The following is a 19,905-nucleotide window of genomic DNA, read 5'->3' as shown; positions in this document are numbered from 1 at the left end:
GGGCTGGTCCGGGTCCGGGGCCGCCCGGCCAGTGTCCGGTGTCGGTGCCCGGCAGACACGTGGGTCAAGGCTGAGCCGGCCCCTGCCCCGCGCCCGGCGCCTCCCCCGTGGGGCGGAGGGGCCGCGGCCCTCTGGCAGTGGGTCGCATAGTTGCCGCCTCTCCTCACCTCCCCAAACTGGCGGACGCCTGCTGCTGCCACCCTTCCTTGGCAGGGATTCCCACGGCACCCGTTTTCCGGTTCCGGCCCCTGGGGACAGCTGTGGGTGGGGAAGTCAGGGCAGTCCCCTTCCTCTCCCAAGGGACATGGAGCGTCCACTGCGCCCGGCTCTGGCTGACCCCCTTGTCTGGCACCACCGCCCGCTGGGGTCCTTCTGGACCTGCGGACCCTTGGTGCTGCCCAGGGTTGGGGGTGCGAGCTCTCTGCAGGTGTGGACGCAGCCTTGGCTGTGGCAGCCGAGGCTCAGAGGCTGCGGGGTGAGCCACTGGGGAGGGGTCTGGGCACAGCCGGTGGAGTGGGCTCCAGCTCTGTGTGCGGTTTAGCTAGCACAGCCCCCAAAGGCAGCTCAGGGAGAGGTCCTGTTGGTGCCGGCCACTGACCTCTCCAGGGCAGCTTCACGGGGGCCCAGGCTCCCTGCTGCCAGGCGGCCCTCGCTCACAGCCTTTGCCAGGTCCTGGGAGTGCAGAGGTGCCATTGTGTCCCCCATGAGGCCTTGCCAGGCCGTGGTCCACCTGTTTGTCCCCACGAATAGTTCAGCTGGGCCAGGTGGAGACGCTGCTGAGAAAACGGGCTCCTGACCACTGCGCCGCAGGGAGGCCAGTTTGCAGAGGGAGGGCCATTCCACGGCCAGCTCGGAAGGTCCGACAGATGGGTGCAGGACAGGCAGCGTGTCCACTTGGGCCGTGGCCCTCCTGGAAAACCTCAGGGTGGACCAGTTTATGGACTGGCCCCTGCATTCAAAGCAGGGCACGGATGCAGAACAGTGTTTCATTCCGGAACCCTTGTTCTGGTCTGGTCAGGTCTCAGAGCCAGGCGCGGTTTCCCTCTGCTCTCTGTGGCAGGGCCTGCCTCCCCCACTTCTGGGAGCTGGGCTTGACAGTCAGATGTGGGGCCGACAGGTCCCTGGAGGGTAGTAGAGCCCTCTCAGGACCCTCTCTCCCAGCCCAGCGCTGGAGGCTGGGTCAGGTGTCGGTCACAACTGGCCGCTCTCCTGGGCTTGACCTCGCCCGGGACATTGGGGCACCTGGTTAAGACGGAATTGCCAGGTGACGAGTGCCAGCCTGGGGAGGCTGGAGAGTCCCAGAGCAACACAGCAGGTGCAGGGGAGCTTCCTGAGCAGGGGCAGGAGAAAGGGATGCTTCTGGGGTGCAGCAGGGCCCCTGCATGGGGACTGGCTAGGGGCTGGCTTTGTGCCTGTGGCCAGGCCAAGGCCACTGCCCAAGAACCAAGGGTGGCCTGAGCTCGGCGAGCCCCTTGGACCTGCTAGAGCCTGAGGCTGGGTAGGTGGCCCCTGGGGGTGGAGGGGCCACAGGAGAGCTGGCCCCTGGGGTGACTGAAGGCCGGGAGGGCCCACAGTGCCAGATGTGAGCCAATGAGTAACCACCATATGCGAGAGGGAGGGAGGGACCAAGTCTCGCTGTAAACAGCTGGGTAGGGGCAGGGAGACCCCGGCACAGCAGGAGCCAGCTGAGGAGGGGAGAGGGATCCAGGCCTTTGGGAACCCAGCCCAGGGCCACTGAGGACCCTGGCCTCCCCCACACTAGGCCTTGCCCCCAGCTCCACCTTTACCTGCCCTCTCACGTGGGCACATCACTTCTGCCCTTTCAGAGTCCACCCTCAGGCCTTCCACCCAGTGATCCTCACACCCCAGCATCTGACGTCCACGGCCCCGCCTGGATGTGTCACCCGAAGTTTTGCCCCCTGGAAATCCCCAGCCCTCCCCAGTGGTCACTGTTCCTCCCAGAGCATCTTCAGCTGCTGGTCAGCCTGCAGCCCTCAGCCCCCCACCGCCCTGCATCTGCCTGGGCAGATTCCTGGGACACTGACACCCCTGGGCTGTAGCGGGGGGCCTCGGAGTGCCCCACAGGAGCCCAGTTGGAAGGGGGTCCTGACCCCAGATGAGCCTGGCCTGCAACAGCTCACCGAGGCCAGGAGAGGCTGAAGTCAGGGACGTCGGGGCGAGTGGGGTAACGCAGGTGAATGGGGGTGAGGGTGCTGGGTGCACAGAGAGCAGGAAGCTGCCTGTGGGGGCAGGAGGGGCAGGGAGAGGCCTGGCAGCCAGGGTTAGGGACTTGAAGGTTGTCCTGCTGTTGGGGCTGGGAGCGGGGCGGCAACAGTCTTCGTGGATTGGACGATTGGAGGGTAGGTGTGGGGTTCATGGGGGGCTGCTGCGATGGTCCCCAGGGGGCAGTGGGTGTGGGTGAGTGAGTGTGACGACAGCTCCAGGGCTCCTGACCCTGCCTCGCGGGCCTCAGCCCTTCAGGGTGCCTGGCACCTGCCTCCGTGTCCCCACTGTCCCCATCTTGGACTTAGCTTGGCAATCTGTGTCCTGGCACGGGCCCAAGCCCTCGAGCATGTTTGCAGGGTGCCTGCAGGTGAGTGGGCAGTGGCTGGGGCATCGTCTGTGGGCCCAGCTCGGTGGGCAGCCCAGGCTGGTGGTCACTGGGGCTCTTTGGAGGGGGCTTTTGGTCTGCGTTTACTGTCAAAGTCAAACGTACTCTGTGCGGGAAAAAAAAAAAAAATCAAGCACTGTGGAAATATATAAAGAAAAAACAGCAGAAGTCACACCTCAGGCTCTAGTCTCCCTGTCTGAGGTGACTGACCACTGTTATATGTGGTGTGAATCCTTTTAGGCTTTTCTTGGGGCCTTCCCGTGTGTGTGAGAGAGAGACAGAGAGAGAGAGAGAATGCGGGTGTGACTTCCTCCCGTTTGTGGGGAGTAGCCGGCTTTCCCTGTCTACACAGTTTAGGTTGACCTTGTACCTTTTTTTTTTTTTTTTTTTTAAGTAACAGCTTTATTGAGAGCGGATATACATACCATACAGCTCACCCATTTGACGTGTACGGGTCAGTGGTGTTTAGTGTATCCACAGAGTTGTGCAACCGCCGTCACCACGATCAATTTTAGAACATTTTCGTCACCCCAAAAAGCAACCCTGTGCTCATTTAGCAGTCCCTCTCCATTTCCTCCCAGCACCCCAGCCCTAAGCAGCCACTGATCCACTTTCTGTCTCTCTGGATTTGACTGTTCTCACACTTTATGTAAACGGGGTCACACAGTTATGTGGTCCTTTGTGACTGGCTTCTTGACTGTCTTCCTGTTTAGGGCTGGATAACACTCCGAGGCGTGGATATATCAGGTTTGTTCACCCTGCGTTTCCTCAGCTGATGGACACTGGAATTGTTTCCACTTTTGGCATTAGGAATAATTTTGCTTTGAATATTTTTGTACAAGTTTCTGTGTGGGCGTGTTTTCCTTTCTCTTGGGTATATATCTGGGATTGGAGCCCTTGTGGCGTAGTGGTTAAGAGCTCGGCTGCTAACCAAAAGGTAGGCAGTTTGAATCCACCAGCCGCTCCTTGGAAACCCTATGGGGCGGTTCTGCTCTGCCCTATAGGGTCGCTGACGAGTCAGGATTGACTCAAAAGTGTGGGTATATACCGGGCAAGGGAATTGCTTGGTCAAATGGTAACTCTGTGTTTAATCATTTGAGGAACTGCCAGACTGTTTTCCAAAGCAGGTGTACCGTTTTCTATCCCCACTAACAGTGTATAAGGGTTCTGATTTCTCCACATCTTCGTCAATGCTTGTTGCTGTATGGCAAAAGAAGAAAGATCTGGCTATCTACGTCCAAAAAATCAGCCACTGAAAGTTCTGTGGTTACAGGTCTGCCCTGACACATGGGGTCACCATGAGGTGGCATCTACTCGAAGGCAACTGTTTTTCTTTATTTTTTTTTAAGTGGATGTGAAGTGGCATCTCATTGTGGTTTTTGATTTGCGTTTCCTGGATGGCTAACGACGTGGAGCATCTTCTTATCCGGCCTGTCGGCCACTGGTCTGTCTGATTTGGAGACATGTCTGTTCAGATCCTTGTATATTTTTACATTGCATTTTTATCTTTTTTGTTATTGAATGGTAAGTGTTCTTTCTGTATTCTATACATCCTTTATGAAATAATTATTTGCAAATATTCTCTCTTATTTTGTGGTTGTCCTTTTACTTTCTTGATAATGTCCTTTAAAGCATAAAAGTTTTTAGTTTTGATGAGGTCCAATTTACCTCATTTTTTTGGTTTATCTCTAAGAAGCCATGGCCTAATCCAAGATCGTGAAGATTTACCCCTACGTTTTCTTCCAAGAGTTTTATAGTGTTAGCTCTCACATTTAGTCTTTGATCCATTTAGAGTTAACTTTTGCATACGGGGTGTAGTAGGGGTCCAATTTCATTCTTTTGTATGTGGATGTCCAGTTGACCCAGAACTATTTGTTGAAGAGACATTCTTTCCCCATTGAATGGACTTGGCACCCTCATGCTTTTTAGTGGCTACAAAATATTCCATTACGTGAAAGTACCACAGTTTACTTATCTGATCTCTGTGGAAGGACATTTGGGCTTATTACTAAACGTGATCGTACAGTAAAACCTGTGAAAGCCGGAACCTGTGTAAGATGGAAACCTGTCAGAGAGGAAAACTCAAATATTTTCCATTAAAACGAGCAATGGAAAAGTGGTGAGACTGCATCGTGTCCAAGGTGAAAAACTTTGCGAGCCCTGGAATAACAAGGCAGTCCTGTCGAGTTCCGGCTCCCACGGGCTTCACTTATTTCCAGAGTGCCCTCTGGCGTGGATGAGCCCAGGAGATACGAGACAGACTAGTTCTCCACTCCCTTGCCAAGCTGAGTGATGGAAAAATTCTAATTCGTTTTAATTTGCGTTGTTTGGTTATTAATTAAGTTGAGCATCATTTCATAGAGTTACTGGCAATTTGTATTTTTCTTTTATGAGTTGCTGGAAAAATGGTACGGTGGGGGTGTCTGACCCCCTCTAACTTCACAAGGGGGAAGGAGAATCAAGGTCAACAGCCCAGGGCTGATTCCCATGAGGTGGAGGTGAGACATGCTTCCGCTCTCCAACCTTTTTACCAATTCTGACACCAGCCGTCCCTCCCATGGTACTCTCTACTTCTGTGCTGTGTTTGATAATTCATTGCAGTGGCCATACAGAACTCACAAACCATACTTACAGTTAGGGGGTTTATTAGGGAAGTAACAGGTTACAATTCAGGATACAATTCTTCAATCAGGACAGCCTCTTCTCAGCTGTGCCTGCAGGCAGGCCTCTCTCTGGCCCTTGGCCCCTCGGCCCCTTGGCCCCTTGACCCAGCCTCTGCCCTGCTTGAGCAAGTATTACAAAGCCCTTTAGCTCTGCCAGTAAGTGCCTGGAGGCACCCCACTCCGCCAGTGAGCCTCAGCCTGAAGGCGCTCAGCTCTCTCGCTCTGTGGGTCAGTACACCCACTGTAACCGCCTTGCTCTGTGGGGTGAGAAGCCCATTGTGCCATCTTGTGCCAATCTCCTGGTTCTGCTGCTGCTGTCTCTCACTGTCTTCCATGTTATGGCTCTTCTCTTTCTCTCTATGTCTCCCTTTAAGCAGTTTAGTGAGATGGCAAACCTGTTAGTGTTCCATATACCTTATTTGCATAGTCCCACCCTCAAAAGATTGCCATGTACTCTATTTGCATTATTAGCAAGCTGTCCAATCCCCTTGGTGGGTCACAAGCACCTTATTGGCATAGTCGCACCCAATTATTTTATGGGAATTACAAGACAATGGCAATCCATTGCCATCGAGTTGATTCTGACTCACAGCGACAAAAGGCCATATGGAAGTGATCCATCGCACTGCAGTTGCCTGTTCAGAAGTGCTGCTCATTTCTCTGAGGTGTTTTGTTTGTTTTTGAGTTTAAGAGCCTTTATTTATTATGGATATTAACACTTTGTCTGTTGCATGTTACTTGTCTTTTTTTTTTTTTAAAGAAATTAATAGACTTTGTGTTTTAGAGCAGTTTCAGGTTTACAGAAAAATTGAGAAAAGTGCAGAGAGTTTCCATAAACCCCTCTTCCCCTATGGTTTCCCCTGTTATTCCCCTATTATTAACACCTTGCATTCCTGTGGTACATTTGTTACAATTGAACCAATATTGATACAATATTAACTAAAGTCCATGGTTTAAGTTCACTCTGTGTTGAACAGTTCTATGGATTGTGACAAATGCATAATGTCATGTGTCCACCATGACAGTGTCTTACAGAATAGCTTCACTGCCCTAAAAATGCCCTGTGCTCCATCTATTCATCCCTCCCCCAGAACCTCAAGCTGCTGGCAGCCATTGCTGTCCTTACTGTCTGTCTTGTGTTGCCTTTTCCAGAGTGCCGTGTAGTTGGCATCATTTGGATGTAGCCTTCCCAGATTGGCTTCTTTCGCTAGCCATGCGTGTTTAAGATTCCTCCATGTCTTTTGTGGCCTGACAGCTCAGTTTTTATCACTGAATAATATTCTCCTGTACGGATATACCACAGTTGTTTATCCGTTCACCTACTGAAGGACATCTTGCTTGCTTTCAGTTTTTTTCAGTTATTAATAAGGCTGTTGTAAACATTCGTTGCAGGTTTTTGTATGGACATAAGTTTTTAACTCAGTTTAGTTTCAGTGAATCAGATGTATTGGTCTAGCTTAGTTGAATGAAATTTTTTTCCAAATTTTATTTATTTTGTTGTTGTTGAGAATATACACAGCAAAACATACATCAATTCAACAGTTTCTACATATACCATTTAGTAACATTGATTACATTCTTCGAGCTGTGCAACCATTCTCACCCTCCTTTTTCTGAGATGTTCCTCTCTCATTAACATAAACTCACTGCCCCCTAAAGTTCCTGTCTAATCTTTTGAGTTGTTGTTAATCTGATCCTGTATAGATAGTTCTTAAAACAGCGTAATGCTCAAGGCAGACGTTTTTTACTAGTTAAGCTGAACTATTGTTCGGTTTTAAGATGGCTTCAGGGGATATTTTTGGTTTAAGGTTTAAAGATGATCTCAGGACGATAATAGTTACTTGTCCTTTTTTTTAAGTCAACTTTTTATTGAAGTATAACATTCCTACAGAAAAGTGCACAAATTGTACTTATGCAGCTTAGTTAAATTTCAAAGTGGACACACTTGTGTGACCACACTCAGTTCATGAAACAGAACGTTTCTTGGGCCCAAAGGTAGCTGCTGTCCTGACATCTCACTTCACCCATTAGTTTCGGTCGCTTGTCTTTTAACTCTGTTTATGGTGTCTTTGGAGTCCCTGGGTGGTGCAAATGGTTAACTCTCTGGCTGCTAACTGAAAGACTGGATGTTCAGATCCACCCAGAGGTACCTTGGAAGAAAGGCCTGGTGATCTACTTCCAAAAAAATCAGCCATTAAAAACTCTATGGAATACATTCTACTCTGACACGCACAGGGTTGCCATGAGTCGGAATTGACTCCATGGTACCTAGTTTTGGTATGGTGTCTGTCATGGATTGAGTTGTGTCCCCCCAAAATATCTGTCAACTTGGCTTGGTCATGATTCCCAATATTGTATGATTGTCTACCATTTTGTCATCTGATGTGATTTCCCTATGTGTGGTAAATCCTATCACTATGATGTAATGAGATGGATTAGTGGCAGTTATATTGATGAGCTCTACAAGATTAGATAGTATCATAAGTTAATCTCTTTTGAGATGTAAAAGAGAGAAGCAAGCAGAGAGACATGGGGACCTCATACCACCAAGAAAGCAGGGCTGGGAGCAGAGTGCATCCTTTGGACCTGAGGTTCCTGTGCTGAGATGCTCCCAGACCAAGGAAAGATTGATGACAAGGACCTTCCTCCAGAGCCAACAGAGAGAGAAAGCCTTCCCCTGGAGCTGGTGCCCTGAATTCAGACTTCTAGCCTGCTGGACTGTGAGAGAATAAACTTTTCCTTGTTAAAGCCATCCACTTGTGGTATTTCTTTTATAGCTGCACTAGATGACTAAGACAGTGTCTTTGGTCATACCAACTTTTAAAAATTGTCAGTCTTTTGTTTCTTGATCTCTGATTTTATGTCATGCTTAAAATGGCCTTCCTTCATTAAAGCATCTGCCAGTGATTTCTTCTAGTACTGACGTGTGTGTGTGTGTGTGTGTGTGTGTGTGTGTGTGTGTGTGTGTGTGTGTTTAACTTCTCCGTCTTTAATCCACCTGCAATCTGGTTTGGGTGTGAGGTATGTAGGGGGTGAAACTCTGCGTATGATAGGTCCTTGGCCAGAATTCCTCTCCATCTGTGGACCTGTGACACTAGAAAGCAAGTTATCTGCTTCTAAAATACAATGGTAGGATAGGCATAGGATAGCCATTCCCATTCTGAAAGGGAGAAATTGGAAGGAATAAAGGGGTCACTGGTCCCAAGCAAGTATGAAATCCAGCAGGGAAAATTCCATTATGTCTCAAGACCTCAGAATAATATTCTGTGGCTTGATGCTCACCCCTTGGGTCATTCTTTTTCTTGAAGGGTAGCACATGTTTGCAGCTGAGTAGCTCTATCAGCTTGTTTTGTTTTCTGCCTGTAGAATCCTACAAGTCTGACATGTTTCCTTCGTTTTATCCTGTCTCTGACCCCTTAAGTGCAAGCTGGGAGAGTTTCTGCTGATGAAACATTCTCAGAAACCTTGTGTGTCTCCTGTGTATGTCATGGGGATCCATGCTATTGGACAAGAGGCTCCTCCACAGATCATCTCTGGATAACCCATCTCTTTTCCTGGCTTCTGCTGAGATGGCTGGGGGATCCGGAGTCACACGCCTGAGCTCTTCAGGAAAAGGTTGTCCAGGAACACCCTTGGTTCTCTCTCCAGAGCACACTATCTGGATGGACTGAGACTTTCCCAAATCATCAAGTGCTAGGTCCTTTTTGCTTAACAGTCCTCCCTCTTGCATTTTACCGTAAGCAGCATGAAGAAACAAGGCTGCAGCATCCACAGTTTGCTTGGAAATCTCCTCAGCTTGATATCCAAGTTTATCACTTACAAGTTCTTTCCACCTAGCCATAGAACACATTTCAGCCAAGTTTTCTGCCAGTTTATAACAAGGATCACCTTTTCTCTAGTTTCCAGTAATGTGTTCCTCATTTCCTTCTAAGGCCTCACCAGCAACATCTTTAACATCCATATTTCTGACAATAGTCTGTACAAGGCAGTCTAGGCTTTTTCTGTCACATGGCTGAAAATTCTTCCAGCTTCTACCTATTACCCAATTCCAAAGCCACTTCCACATTTTTAGGTATATGTTACAGTATCACCCGCTTCCTGGTACCAAAATCTGTATTAGTTTCCTGTGGCTGCTGTAACAAATTATTACAAAGTTGGTGGCTTAAAACAGCAGTTCATTTTCTCACACTTCTGGAGGCCAGAAGTCCAAAATCAAGGTGTTGGCTGGGCCCTGCTCCCTCTAATGGCTCCAGGGGAAATTCTGTTCCTTGCCTCTTTCAGCTTCTGGTGGTGCCAGTAGTCCTTGGCTTCCTCAGCTTATGGCTGCGTCACTCTGCCTTCGTGCTGACATGGCCTTCTCCTGTGTTTTCTCATCTCCCATCTCTCAGAAGGACACTTGTCATTGGATTTAGGGTGCCCTTGGGTAATGCAGGATGGTCTCATCTCAGAATCCTTAATTACATCTGCAAAGACCCATTTTCCAAATGAGGTCATATTCACGGTTTCCAGGGACTTGGACATGGGCATACATTTTTGGAGCCAACATTCAACCTGCTGTACCCCTCCCCCTTCCCCAGTCACCCTGCAGGAGTTGCTACATGTTTTGTAAAACCTCCAAGTCTTTTTGTTTTGTGCTTGTTTTTTTAAAAAAAATGCATAGCGTTTTGTAAAAAAACCGTTGCCATCGAGTCAATTCTGACTCCTAGGGACCCTAAAGAACAAAGTAGAACTGCCCCATAAGGTTTCCAAGACTGTAAATCTTTACGGAAGGAGAGTGCCATATCTTTATCCTGTGGAGCAGCTGGTGGGTTCGGGCTGCCGACCTTCCAGTTAGCAACTGAGCGCTTAACCGCTGTGCCACCAGGGTTCCTTATGTAGTGTTTTGTAGTGTGTTTTAATTTATTCGTAATTCTATAATAATATTAAATAATATTAAATTGTGAAGTACTTCAGACCATGTAACTTCTTTTTACTTAGCAATACAAATAGACATCTTTTTGTTTCATTAGAACATGATTTTTTTTGTACAATAACCATATCATATTGAAGTCAGTCTCTCCTGAAGGACGTTAAGGCTGTTTTGGGGTTTTTCTTGTACTAGAAACCGTGGCAGGAAACAGCTTTGGAGCCAGTGGTTGCGTGCGTCTATACTACAGTCAGAAGTAGAATTCCTGGGTCAAAGGATACGTAAAACTTAAGCTTTACCAGGACCAAGACACCACTTTTCACCTATCAGATTGGCAGAAATCCCAAAATCTGGATTTCTGGATTCTGCTGCAGGGCCTGCGGGAAGCAGGCCAGTGACGGCGTCTGTCAGGTGCCTGTCAGGTCTGCGAGTGCAGTCCGTGTCAGAGCAGGAGATGGAGGCCGCTCAGCGTGGCGGCAGGTGCAGACGTGCTCCCTGCACACGTGTCGGGGATCCCAGGTGACCCCTCCTGATGAGAAGCAAGGGCAGAGTCATGCATATAAGATGCTACGTTTTGTGTTTGCGGCAAAACCAGGAAATATGTTCACATCTGCTCGATTCCCCATGAAGACTGGAGGAAGCACCAGGCAGCCGGCGACGATGATTTTCACAGGGTGCGCGGCACTGGGAGGATCCCTGGGCGGTGCTAACGGTTTGTGCTCCGCTATTAGCCTGAAGGTTGCCGGTTTGAACCCGCCTGGTGGCACCATGAAAGGAAAGCCTGCAATCTGTCAGATTACCTAAAGATTACAGCCAAGAAAACCCTATGGGGCAGCTCCGCCCTGTAACACCTGGGGTTGCCATGAGTCAGAATCGACTTGACGGCAACCGGTTTGGTTTTTCTGGTTGAGGGCGGTGGGTAGGAGGGAGACTTCACTCTACTCCATTTTATACTTCTGTAATTTTTGAGTCAGGTGAATATTTTCTATTCAAACAACATCCCCCCCCCCCAATTTCTAAGATGTTGCAAGTTGCTTCTCTGAAGGGAAGTACTTCCCCTTACACTGCATGAGAGGGCTAGCTAGCCCCCGGACACCTGCCCAGAACCCGGTGTTAGGGTTTAAAACAAACAACAGCCCTGCCAGTCTGATACCAGATTACGTAAGTGAGTAAATGGAGCAATTATCAACTGAGCCGTGGCAGAGAGAAAGCAGGAATGTCGATCGGAATTGCAGCGCCTGCAGAGATTAATTTGGGAGCGCCGGAGTCTGCCCTGTTGCTGTCTGCTTTCAGGGCGAGAGAGTCTCCTCGGGGCCCGGTCTTTCTTTACAGACTGATCTGCACCTAAATTCTGCCCAACTTCTACTTATCTTTTTCCTGAATATGCGTCTTGCGTTGCTAATGAAGGGGTTTTGCCCAGTGTATTTTTCTACTAGCTGTGGCTGGCTGTGTTAGTTTCCCTGGCCCTCTGTGAGGTGAGAAAGGTGGGGCCGGGCCTGGGGGGGTGGGCGGTGCAGTGTCAGAGCCCCTCCTGGGTCCCTGGCGAGGCAAAGCTGCCAGGGTTCCAAGGAATGTGTGAAGAGGAGGTTGCTTTGTGCTTGGAGAGCGGAGAGGCTGGGAAGGAGAGGGGCCTGGCTGTGGTGTGGGTGCAACAGGGTTTGGGGTCCCCCAGGGTGTGAGCTAACGCTTGGAGCTCCCAGAAGCTTCGAGAGGGTTTGGGCTGGCCCAGGGAAAGAGTCCTGGCCCAGGGGACCTGATATGACCCTAGGTGGGCAAGGAAGACCCGCTGGGACAGACTGCCCACCCTCCAGAGGACCCCACAGGGTGGCTGGAGTGGAACCAGTGGCCAAAGGTGTTCTGCTGGCCTGTGGCGCCGGCGAGCCCAGCTCCAGCCCAGGGCGTTTCCTCTGCCCAACTGGGGTCAAACTCACAGGCTATTTACACAAAACATTTCAGATCTGTGGGCTGGTCACTGGTCATGGTGCTGAAGCCAGTAAAAGCTGGGATTATGGGGAGGGGCCGGAGCTTTGCTTCTCACTCCCCCCACCACAGCACCCTCTGCACCAGTGCCCTTTCCTCCCCCTGCCCTCAGCCCCAGGGAGCAGCACCCCATTTCCTGGTCCCTTCTGCGCTGGCAGCCGGAGGCTCCTCCCTGGCCCTGTGAAATCCCCGTGTTCTGTCTCCAGCTCCTCCCTGGCTCCTCCAGCCCCCCTCCCTGCCTGCATCCTGCTCCAGCCCCCCATGGTGTCTTTGGGGTTGACCGCACCCCTTTTCTCATCCCTCTTCTCCTCACTAGCCACTCTCTCTCCAGGAAGCCTCTGGAAGCACCCAGGGGACGGGCTTCCACCATGGGGCCGGTGTTGGGGAGGTCAGGCACCTCCAGGCTGCCACAGCTTTTCTGAGCGTCCCTGCCTTCAGGTGGCTGCGCTAGCCGCTCACTGCTGGCCAGCCCTGCTGGAGGGGGCTGCTAGGGGCAGGGTCTTCGCACACACAGCAGGATGTTCTCTGAGCAGTTGTCATGTGGTTCTGAAAAGTTAGGCGTAACCATTGAATTGTGCCTGATCTCTGTATCGTTGTTGGGAGTTGCCGTCCAGTTGGTTCTGACTTGTGGCGACCCCATGTGTGCAGAGGAGAACTGCTCCACAGGGTTTTCGGAAGCAGATTGCTAGGCCTGTCTTCCCAGGAGCTTCTGGGTGGGTTCGAACTGCCAGCCTTTTGGCTAGTGGTCAAGCACTCGACTGTTTGCACCACCCAGGGATGCGACAGGCAGAGTATCGGCCCACAAGGATGGCCACACCCTGAATCCCATTGGGTGGGGAGGATTGGTGGTGGTGGCCGAGCGAAGGCTGCCCAGTGGTCCTGGTGCGATGGGGCAGAGCCTGGACCAGCGGTGGTGGTGGAGATAGTGACAAGTGGGAGATATGACGAGACTGGGAGGCAGGGCTGGGGAGAGTGCAGGGTTGGCCGTGGGGGCTGAGGGAGGCTGAGGAGTTTTTTGGCCTGAGCCACTGGGCCTTGGAAGGTGGTGTCCCGCAGATGGGAGCACAGAAATCCCATGAGGAGCCTGGACAGGTGGGCGATCCGCAGAGGCTGGTGGGAGGCAAAGGGGCTCCAGTTTGAGTCCCCTGGGGGTGTCGTTTTGGGAGTGGTCACACAGGGCATCCAGCCACAAGATGAGGTGACCCAGGGGAGCCTGTGGGTAGGGGAGGGGGAGAGGCGGGGGCTTCTGCGGGGCTGGGGAGGCGGGGAAGGAGGGCATCTCTTTCCTGAATGGTGGACCCCCTGGGCCGGTCCAGGATCCTGGGGCACGAGGGAGAGAAGGCCCACTCTGGGGGCTCCTTGTTGGGAGCTGAATCCCCAGGCTGACTGGGTGGGGTAGCCGGGAGACCTGCAGTGACAGACTGCGCACAGGCCAGGGGTGAGCGCGCAGCCTGCCCCATGCAGGTGTGTCCTGGAGGCCACTCGGAGGGTGGCTCGTGGCGGCGGGGCCCAGGGACCCTGGTGTTGGGCGGAGTAGGCCGGCCGAGTGCCCTGGGATCTAGCCCAGCGTTGGGCTGGAGTCCGTGGGGTCTAGTGTCTGGAGGTGGTGGGGGGGTGGTGGCTGGGAGGGGCGGTGCATGGCTTGGGAGCTTGCGCCCCGGGGAGGCCAGTATCCTGCACATCGTTCGGCCGAAGCCCCGCCCCTACCGGGCAAGCCCCGCCCACCCCTCTGGCCCCTCCTCCAGGCTGCGGCGCCCGCGGGCAGTGCGGTGCGGGGCTGGACACTGGTGGCCGCTGCGCCGCCCTCAGCCCCCGGCGGAGACATGGACCCCTCGCGAGCCATCCAACAAGAGATCAGCTCCCTCAAAGGTGCGGGCCGGGGTGGGCCCGAGCCCAGGGGGCGCTGACCACAACGTGACCTCTGGCTGGTGCAGTCCGCCGCAGGGAAGCGGGCCGGGGTCTGCCGCCGGGGCAGCATTGGGGGAGAGGAGTTGGAGCCACGGGCGGCCCCGGGCTCGGCTGCGCAGGGGCTGCACCTGGTCGGGTCCCCCGGGGACGACCCTAGTGGCTGCTAGGTGGCCCTGCTGTGTATGGGGGCGGGGCGGGCTGCAGTGGCTGGGGCGGGGCGGAGGTGAGAGCGCGGCCTTTAAGCTGTCGGCCCCTGTCCTCCTCCGGGGACTCCGCGGAGCGCCCCCACCCAGACACTGGTCCTGCAGCAGGAGTCCGAGGGGCGAGAGCAAGGCCCTGGGGATGGCTGTGTGGAGGCGCCGGGCAGGCTGGCCCTAGCAAGTCCACACTGCAGCTCTTTGTCCGGGGTGGGGGGTTGGGGGGTGAGGGGCTGCCCCAGGGCCCGGTCTGGTTACCCAGGAAACCCAGCAGGGCCTGGAGTCGCGGAGAGGGGCCGCCTGCCCGTCCTCCAGTCGCTGAATCAGCAACTGCGGCGTCGGTGCGGTGGATGGGGGCGGGGCGGGGAGGGGCGTCCTCCGAGCGCGACGTAGGGGGCGCCCGGGCCAGCGCCGGGCGAGGGGAGTGTGGGGAGCGAGCCGGCGGGCAGAGAACGTCCCGCTCCAGGCTCCTTTCTGCTTGTCCACTCGCCGCAGCACTGGGGAGGCAGGGGCTTTCCCACCGAGCCCCGCCCCCTTCCTGGGAGCCAGGGCTGCTGCCGCTTCTGTTGTCGGGGGTGGCCGGCTGTGTGGGTGGGCTACGGGGGCAGGCGTCGGGCCTGGGACCCCGGGCAGGCCTGTGCAGGACGAGGAGACACTGGGGTCCAAGTGCTTGGTGCCGTGGTGTGGCTTGGGATCATTTGGGGGCAGTGTGGGGTCATGGAGTGGGGGGCTTGATTAGATCGGGGAAATCGTGTCAGCAAGATGTCCTGGATGTATGGGAGGAGCATGAGAGGAAGCTCAGGTCAGTGGGGGCTGAGGGGTGGGCACCCTGGGGTGGGAGTGGGGAGCCCAGGAGGTCAGTGGAGGCTGAGGGCTGGGCACAGGGTGGGGGAGCCTAGAAGGTCTGTGAGGGATTGCTGAGAGGTAGACAAGGAGAGGGGGGCCTTGGCCCGAGTGGCCTGGCTGAGCGGGCCTTCTGTGGTCGGAGTTCCTGCCTGGACACTCAGCTGGTGCTGGTCCCCCGAGTCACGGCTGTGGTGGCTTGGGGACCTATCCCAAGTGCAGCCACTCAGCCCAGGCCCCCAGGCTCTGCTAGACACGGGGGGTGTGGCCCCTGACCGTCCCACCTCCCTACCCTCCAGGAGCTGGCCTCCTTCCTGGCCGGGCTGACTGGGGGCGGGGACATGGAGAGCAGGCAGCCGCAGCAGGGCAGGGAACTGGCTGGGCAAGAGCACCCGGCTGTGCGTGCAGTTTCCGCCACGTGTGTGTGTTTGGAGCCTGCTGGTGTGTGTGTATGAGTGTGTGTGTGTGTGTGAGTGTGTGTGTGAGAGTGTGTGTGTGTGTGAGAGTGTGTGTGAGAGTGTGTGTGTGAGTGTGTGTGTGAGAGTGTGTGAGAGTGTGTGAGTGTGTGTGTGTGTGTGTGTGTGTGTGTGTGTGTTTGTGTGTGTGTTTGTGTGTGTGTGTGTTTGTGTTGGGAGCCTGCAGGCGCGCTGCCATGGTGACCGCCCCATAAACCCGCCTCCACGCTGCTGCATGCTGGCCTTTTGCCTACCCGGCCGGCCGGCCAGCGCCTCCCACCACGGGATCCCTCACCCCGCCCTATTTATAACCAGTTCCCGGGTGTGCAGTGCTTGGTGGGAATGGGTGTGTCCGGCTGGAGAGGGCAGATCCGGTTGGGGGTTGCTGCGGCACAGAGTGAAGAGAGTTGGGGTTGAGGGGCACTGGCAGGCTGTCCAAGTTGGAACCTCAGTTGTGTGGGGGGGATCGATGGGTGCGGCCCCCATATGGTACTACAGTCCCTCCCCGGTCTGCGGCAGCTTCCTTTTGCTGGGGTCCTTCATTTCCTGGGCGTGGGCTCCTCTCCCGTCCCTCTGTCTGGCCACTGCTGGGCATTCAGGCCACCCCCGTGGGTGTCTGCATGAGTAGCAGGGGCACCAGCCCTGGGGTGGCAGTGATTTGGTGACTTTGATTCCCTGTGGCAGCTGGGAGTCTCTGGCCTCTGACAGCTGGCGGGGTGCGGGAGCCCCCTACCCTGAGCCCTGCCAGTGGACTCCGGGGCTCAGAGGGGACGCTATGTTCCTGGGCTGCCCTGGGCGGCTCTGGGTCAGGTATTTGGAGGTGGGGGCTCTGTCTCTTTCCCCACCCAATGTATAGCTGGTGGTGCCTGCTGCCATGTGCTCTGGCCGCTTTGGCTCCCCTCAGACCTCTGCCCCCCAGACCCCAACTCTACCCCCTCGAATCCCTGCCCCCAGGCCCCAGCTCCTGCCCCCTCAGACCTCTTGAGCCAGCCCCCAGACCTGGCCACTTGGACTTCCCTGGCTGCGGATCCCTCCTGCCCCCTCTTCCCCTCGCCGGGTTCTTTACGCCCTTCATTCTGCCCCTCTTTTCTTTACATTCTCTGTCCCCCTTCCTAGTCTTTGTCCCCTCTTCCCAATCGTAGGAAGCTTGAAAGACGTGTTTAGAAAGTGATGTCATTTCTGACGTTGGGACCGTGGGCCCCGAGGGGAGGAGGCCAGCTGTGGGGGCTGTGGCCACTAGGTGCCCCCCACTCCGCGGCCCAGTGGTGTGGGTGGGCGGGGCCGCTGGGTGCTGAGTCAGAGGGGGCCGGCCGGGGCGTGCTGGAGGGCTGGCCGGCGGGCAGAGCCGGCAGGATCGAGGGAGCCGGCGCCGCTGAGCCGCAGAGCCGAGCCTGCGCCCTGGTGCTCAGCCCGGCCTGCCCTGCCCCGAGCCTGCCTCGCCTGCCCCCGCGCCCCCGTCCACGCTCGGTGCCCAGGGAGCCCAGCCCGGCCGCCCCGCCCGGCCGCAGTCATGGTGGCCGGCATGCTCATGCCGCTGGACCAGCTGCGGGCCATCTACGAGGTACTCTTCCGCGAGGGTGTGATGGTGGCCAAGAAAGACCGGCGGCCCCGCAGCCTGCACCCCCACGTGTCCGGTGTCACCAACCTGCAGGTCATGCGTGCCATGGCCTCTCTGCGGGCCCGGGGCCTGGTGCGGGAGACCTTTGCCTGGCGGCACTGCTACTGGTACCTCACCAACGAGGGGATCGCCCACCTGCGCCAGTACCTGCACCTGCCGCCGGAGATTGTGCCCGCCTCCCTGCAGCGCGTGCGCCGCCCAGTCGCCATGGCAACGCCCCCGCGCCGCACCCCCCACGTGCAGGCCGTCCAGGGCCCCCTGGGTTGCCCACCCAAGCGGGGGCTGCCCCCCGCCGAGGACACGGCTAGAGACGAGCGGCGGTTCTACCGCCGGAAGGATCCTGAGGAGGGGGTGCCTGAGCCCCCTGTGGTGCCTGCCACCGCCCCAGGGACCCTAGCACGGCCAGGCCTGGAGCCCGCCCCAGCCACAGGTCAGCTGCGTCCGGGCCCTCCAGCCTTGAGGGGTGGGAAGGGGGTGCTCTATCTGTGCAGCCCCGCAGGCCTCACACGTGCTGGGAGTCCACTCACGCCAGCAGGTGGCGCTGTCTCTGCCGGAGGACACTGGGTGCCTCGTCAGCCGACCACATGGCTCCTCCCCAGGGCTAAGGACCTTGGGGTGGGTAGGCCAAGGAAGAGCCTGGGGCGCTGCCGGCCCATCCCAGTCACCCCAGGCTGGGGATGGGGCCTGCAGCTGAGCCTGGCAGGGCCAGCTGTGGGCAAAGTCCTCCTTGCTGCAGCTCAGGGCTCCTCCCCAGCCTTGCCCTGTGTCTTGTGACACCTGCTCACTCCTCCCTGTAACAGTGTTCTGTCTTCCAAGGCCCTCTGCATGGGGTGGGGGCACAGAGGGGTGCCTGGTCCCCCTCCAGCAGTGTGGCCCAGGCTCGATTATTTAACCTCCAGGCCTCGGTTTCCTTGTCTGTACAGGGGTGACCACTGCCTGGGGGTGTGGGTGGCTCAGATGTGCATGAAGGGTACTGAGTGCCACCAGGGGCAGCAGGCACCGAGCAGGGTGCTCGGCTGGCTGGGAGTTGGTGATGGCCTGGGGCAGTCAGGTGGGCTGGGGAGAAGGTAGACCCCGACAGGCGGAGGCCAGGCATGGTGGGTGCTGGGCATGGGAGGGGGTCGAGGTGGAAGTAGATCTGAGAGGCTGAAGCAGGTTCTGTCCTCCCCATGGCGTCCGTCTGTCCTGGTGACCTGTGCTAGCCTGAGGCTCAGGTGGCCCCTGGGGAGGATCTTGGTCTCGGGGGCGGGGGTATGCAGCGTGTGCCAGGTGGATGGCGGTGGGGCCTCAGGTGCAGGCCCCAGGCTGGGATGCGGCTCCTGTGCAGGGTGCTGGGTGGGGGTCCTGTTCTTGTCCTGCAGTGGCATGGACTTGGTCTGGTTCAGACCCACTAGGGCCACGTGGGAGGGTCATGGGGGTCCGGGAGGCTTGAGGGCAGAGTCTGGCAGGCCCAGGTGTGGGGGCTAGAAGGGCCCCTCTGAAGGGTCTCTCTGACTCTCGTGAAATGGGCATCAGCAGTACCCCCGTGGCTGCTTGAGGACTTGGTGGGGCCTCAGTGAGCTCCGACGTGCTCCCTGGTCCACAGCCTCACTCCACTGCTCCTGCGGCCCTGGGGGCTTGAGACCAGGTCCCTCTCCTCCCCTTGGTGGGCTGTGGGGTGGGAGCACAGCCCCTCCCTCCTTTCTCTCCTTCCTTCCTTCTCTGAGGCCAGGCCAGGCCAGGCCAGCGGGGCCGGCAGCTGGCAGCGTTGGGAGGGGGCCGGGTGTGGTCGGGCGGATGGAGCCGCAGGGCCCCCCCAGCCCCGCGGCAGTGACTCAGTCTTCCCTTCCCTGCTGCAGCCACGGGCAGCTCAGAGTTTCCAACAGGAAATGGGCTCCAGCTCCCGGCTGAGTCAGGGTGGCGGGTTCCCCTCCAGTCGGCCCCCCTCCCGTAGCCCCCTCCCCTCACTTGGCTCCTGCAGAGAGGCTGAAAGGCCTGGGCTGCTGCGTGTGACAGGGCTAGGGCTGGTCCCCAGGCTCATGTCGTGGGGCTGCTCTGACGACACCTGACGGCATCACCTCCCCAGGTTTATACAGGACTGGAGTGAGCCACAGCAGAGCCACTCGCTCTGTGGTGGGTGAGGCTGGAGGACAAAGAGCTTGGGACTCGTGGCCCCCTCGGAGGGCTGCCTCTGCCCCCTAAGCCCAGCTAGCGCGGCCAGCCCCCCACCCTGTGCCCTGGGGTCTGCGGAGAGGACATGCTCGTCCACTGGGGTGTCCCGTGTGCTCAGGATACACGTCCACGTGGGACTATGTCCCCCCTTGTCCAGCCACACGCCTGCCGAGAACCTGCCCGGCTCGGGGGTCCTGTCCGGGACTTCCTGCCACGTGGGGATGAGCTGGGTGAGGGGGCAGGGTCTGGGGAGAAGTCTTTAATGGGGATAGGGCCTCTGAGGAGGGGCAGGCCTTGGGACCTGCTGAGAGGGACAGAGAGAGGCGGGGTGGCCCGAGGGGAGGACATGTGGAGCCCGGCTGCACTGAGGACTTCGGGTTCTCTCTAAGTGTGGTGGAAGCCACTGGAGGTTGTACGTATGTGAATCCTGCTCACGCTTCAAACAGCAGTGCTGCATGAGAGCTAGAATCCACCAGGAGCCAGCGCAACTAGTGAGCCCCGCCCACGAACAGGCCCTTCCCCGCAACTAGCCCGTGGTCTGCCTGTGTGTTTCTTGCCCCTGGTGCTGTGTGC

General features: G+C 56.3%; 1 protein-coding gene across 2 annotated transcripts in view; it reads left to right on the top strand.

Annotated features, from left to right (window-relative positions):
- PLEC (plectin) overlaps positions 1-19,905 on the top strand; it is a 58,567-nt gene that overhangs the window by 4,249 nt on the left and 34,413 nt on the right. The window contains exon 1 of one of the 2 annotated variants that reach the window (XM_023741642.1): positions 17,074-17,611. The exons of the other annotated variant lie outside the window; for it this stretch is intronic. Coding sequence (XP_023597410.1) covers positions 17,074-17,611 — 538 coding nt within the window. Of the gene's footprint in view, positions 1-17,073; positions 17,612-19,905 lie in introns of those variants that run through there. 2 annotated transcript variants of the gene reach the window in all.

Source organism: Trichechus manatus, unplaced genomic scaffold, assembly GCF_000243295.1.
Source record: "Trichechus manatus latirostris isolate Lorelei unplaced genomic scaffold, TriManLat1.0 scaffold00185, whole genome shotgun sequence".
NCBI classification, from domain to species: Eukaryota; Metazoa; Chordata; class Mammalia; order Sirenia; family Trichechidae; genus Trichechus; species Trichechus manatus.
This window is presented reverse-complemented; position numbering and strand designations above follow the sequence as displayed.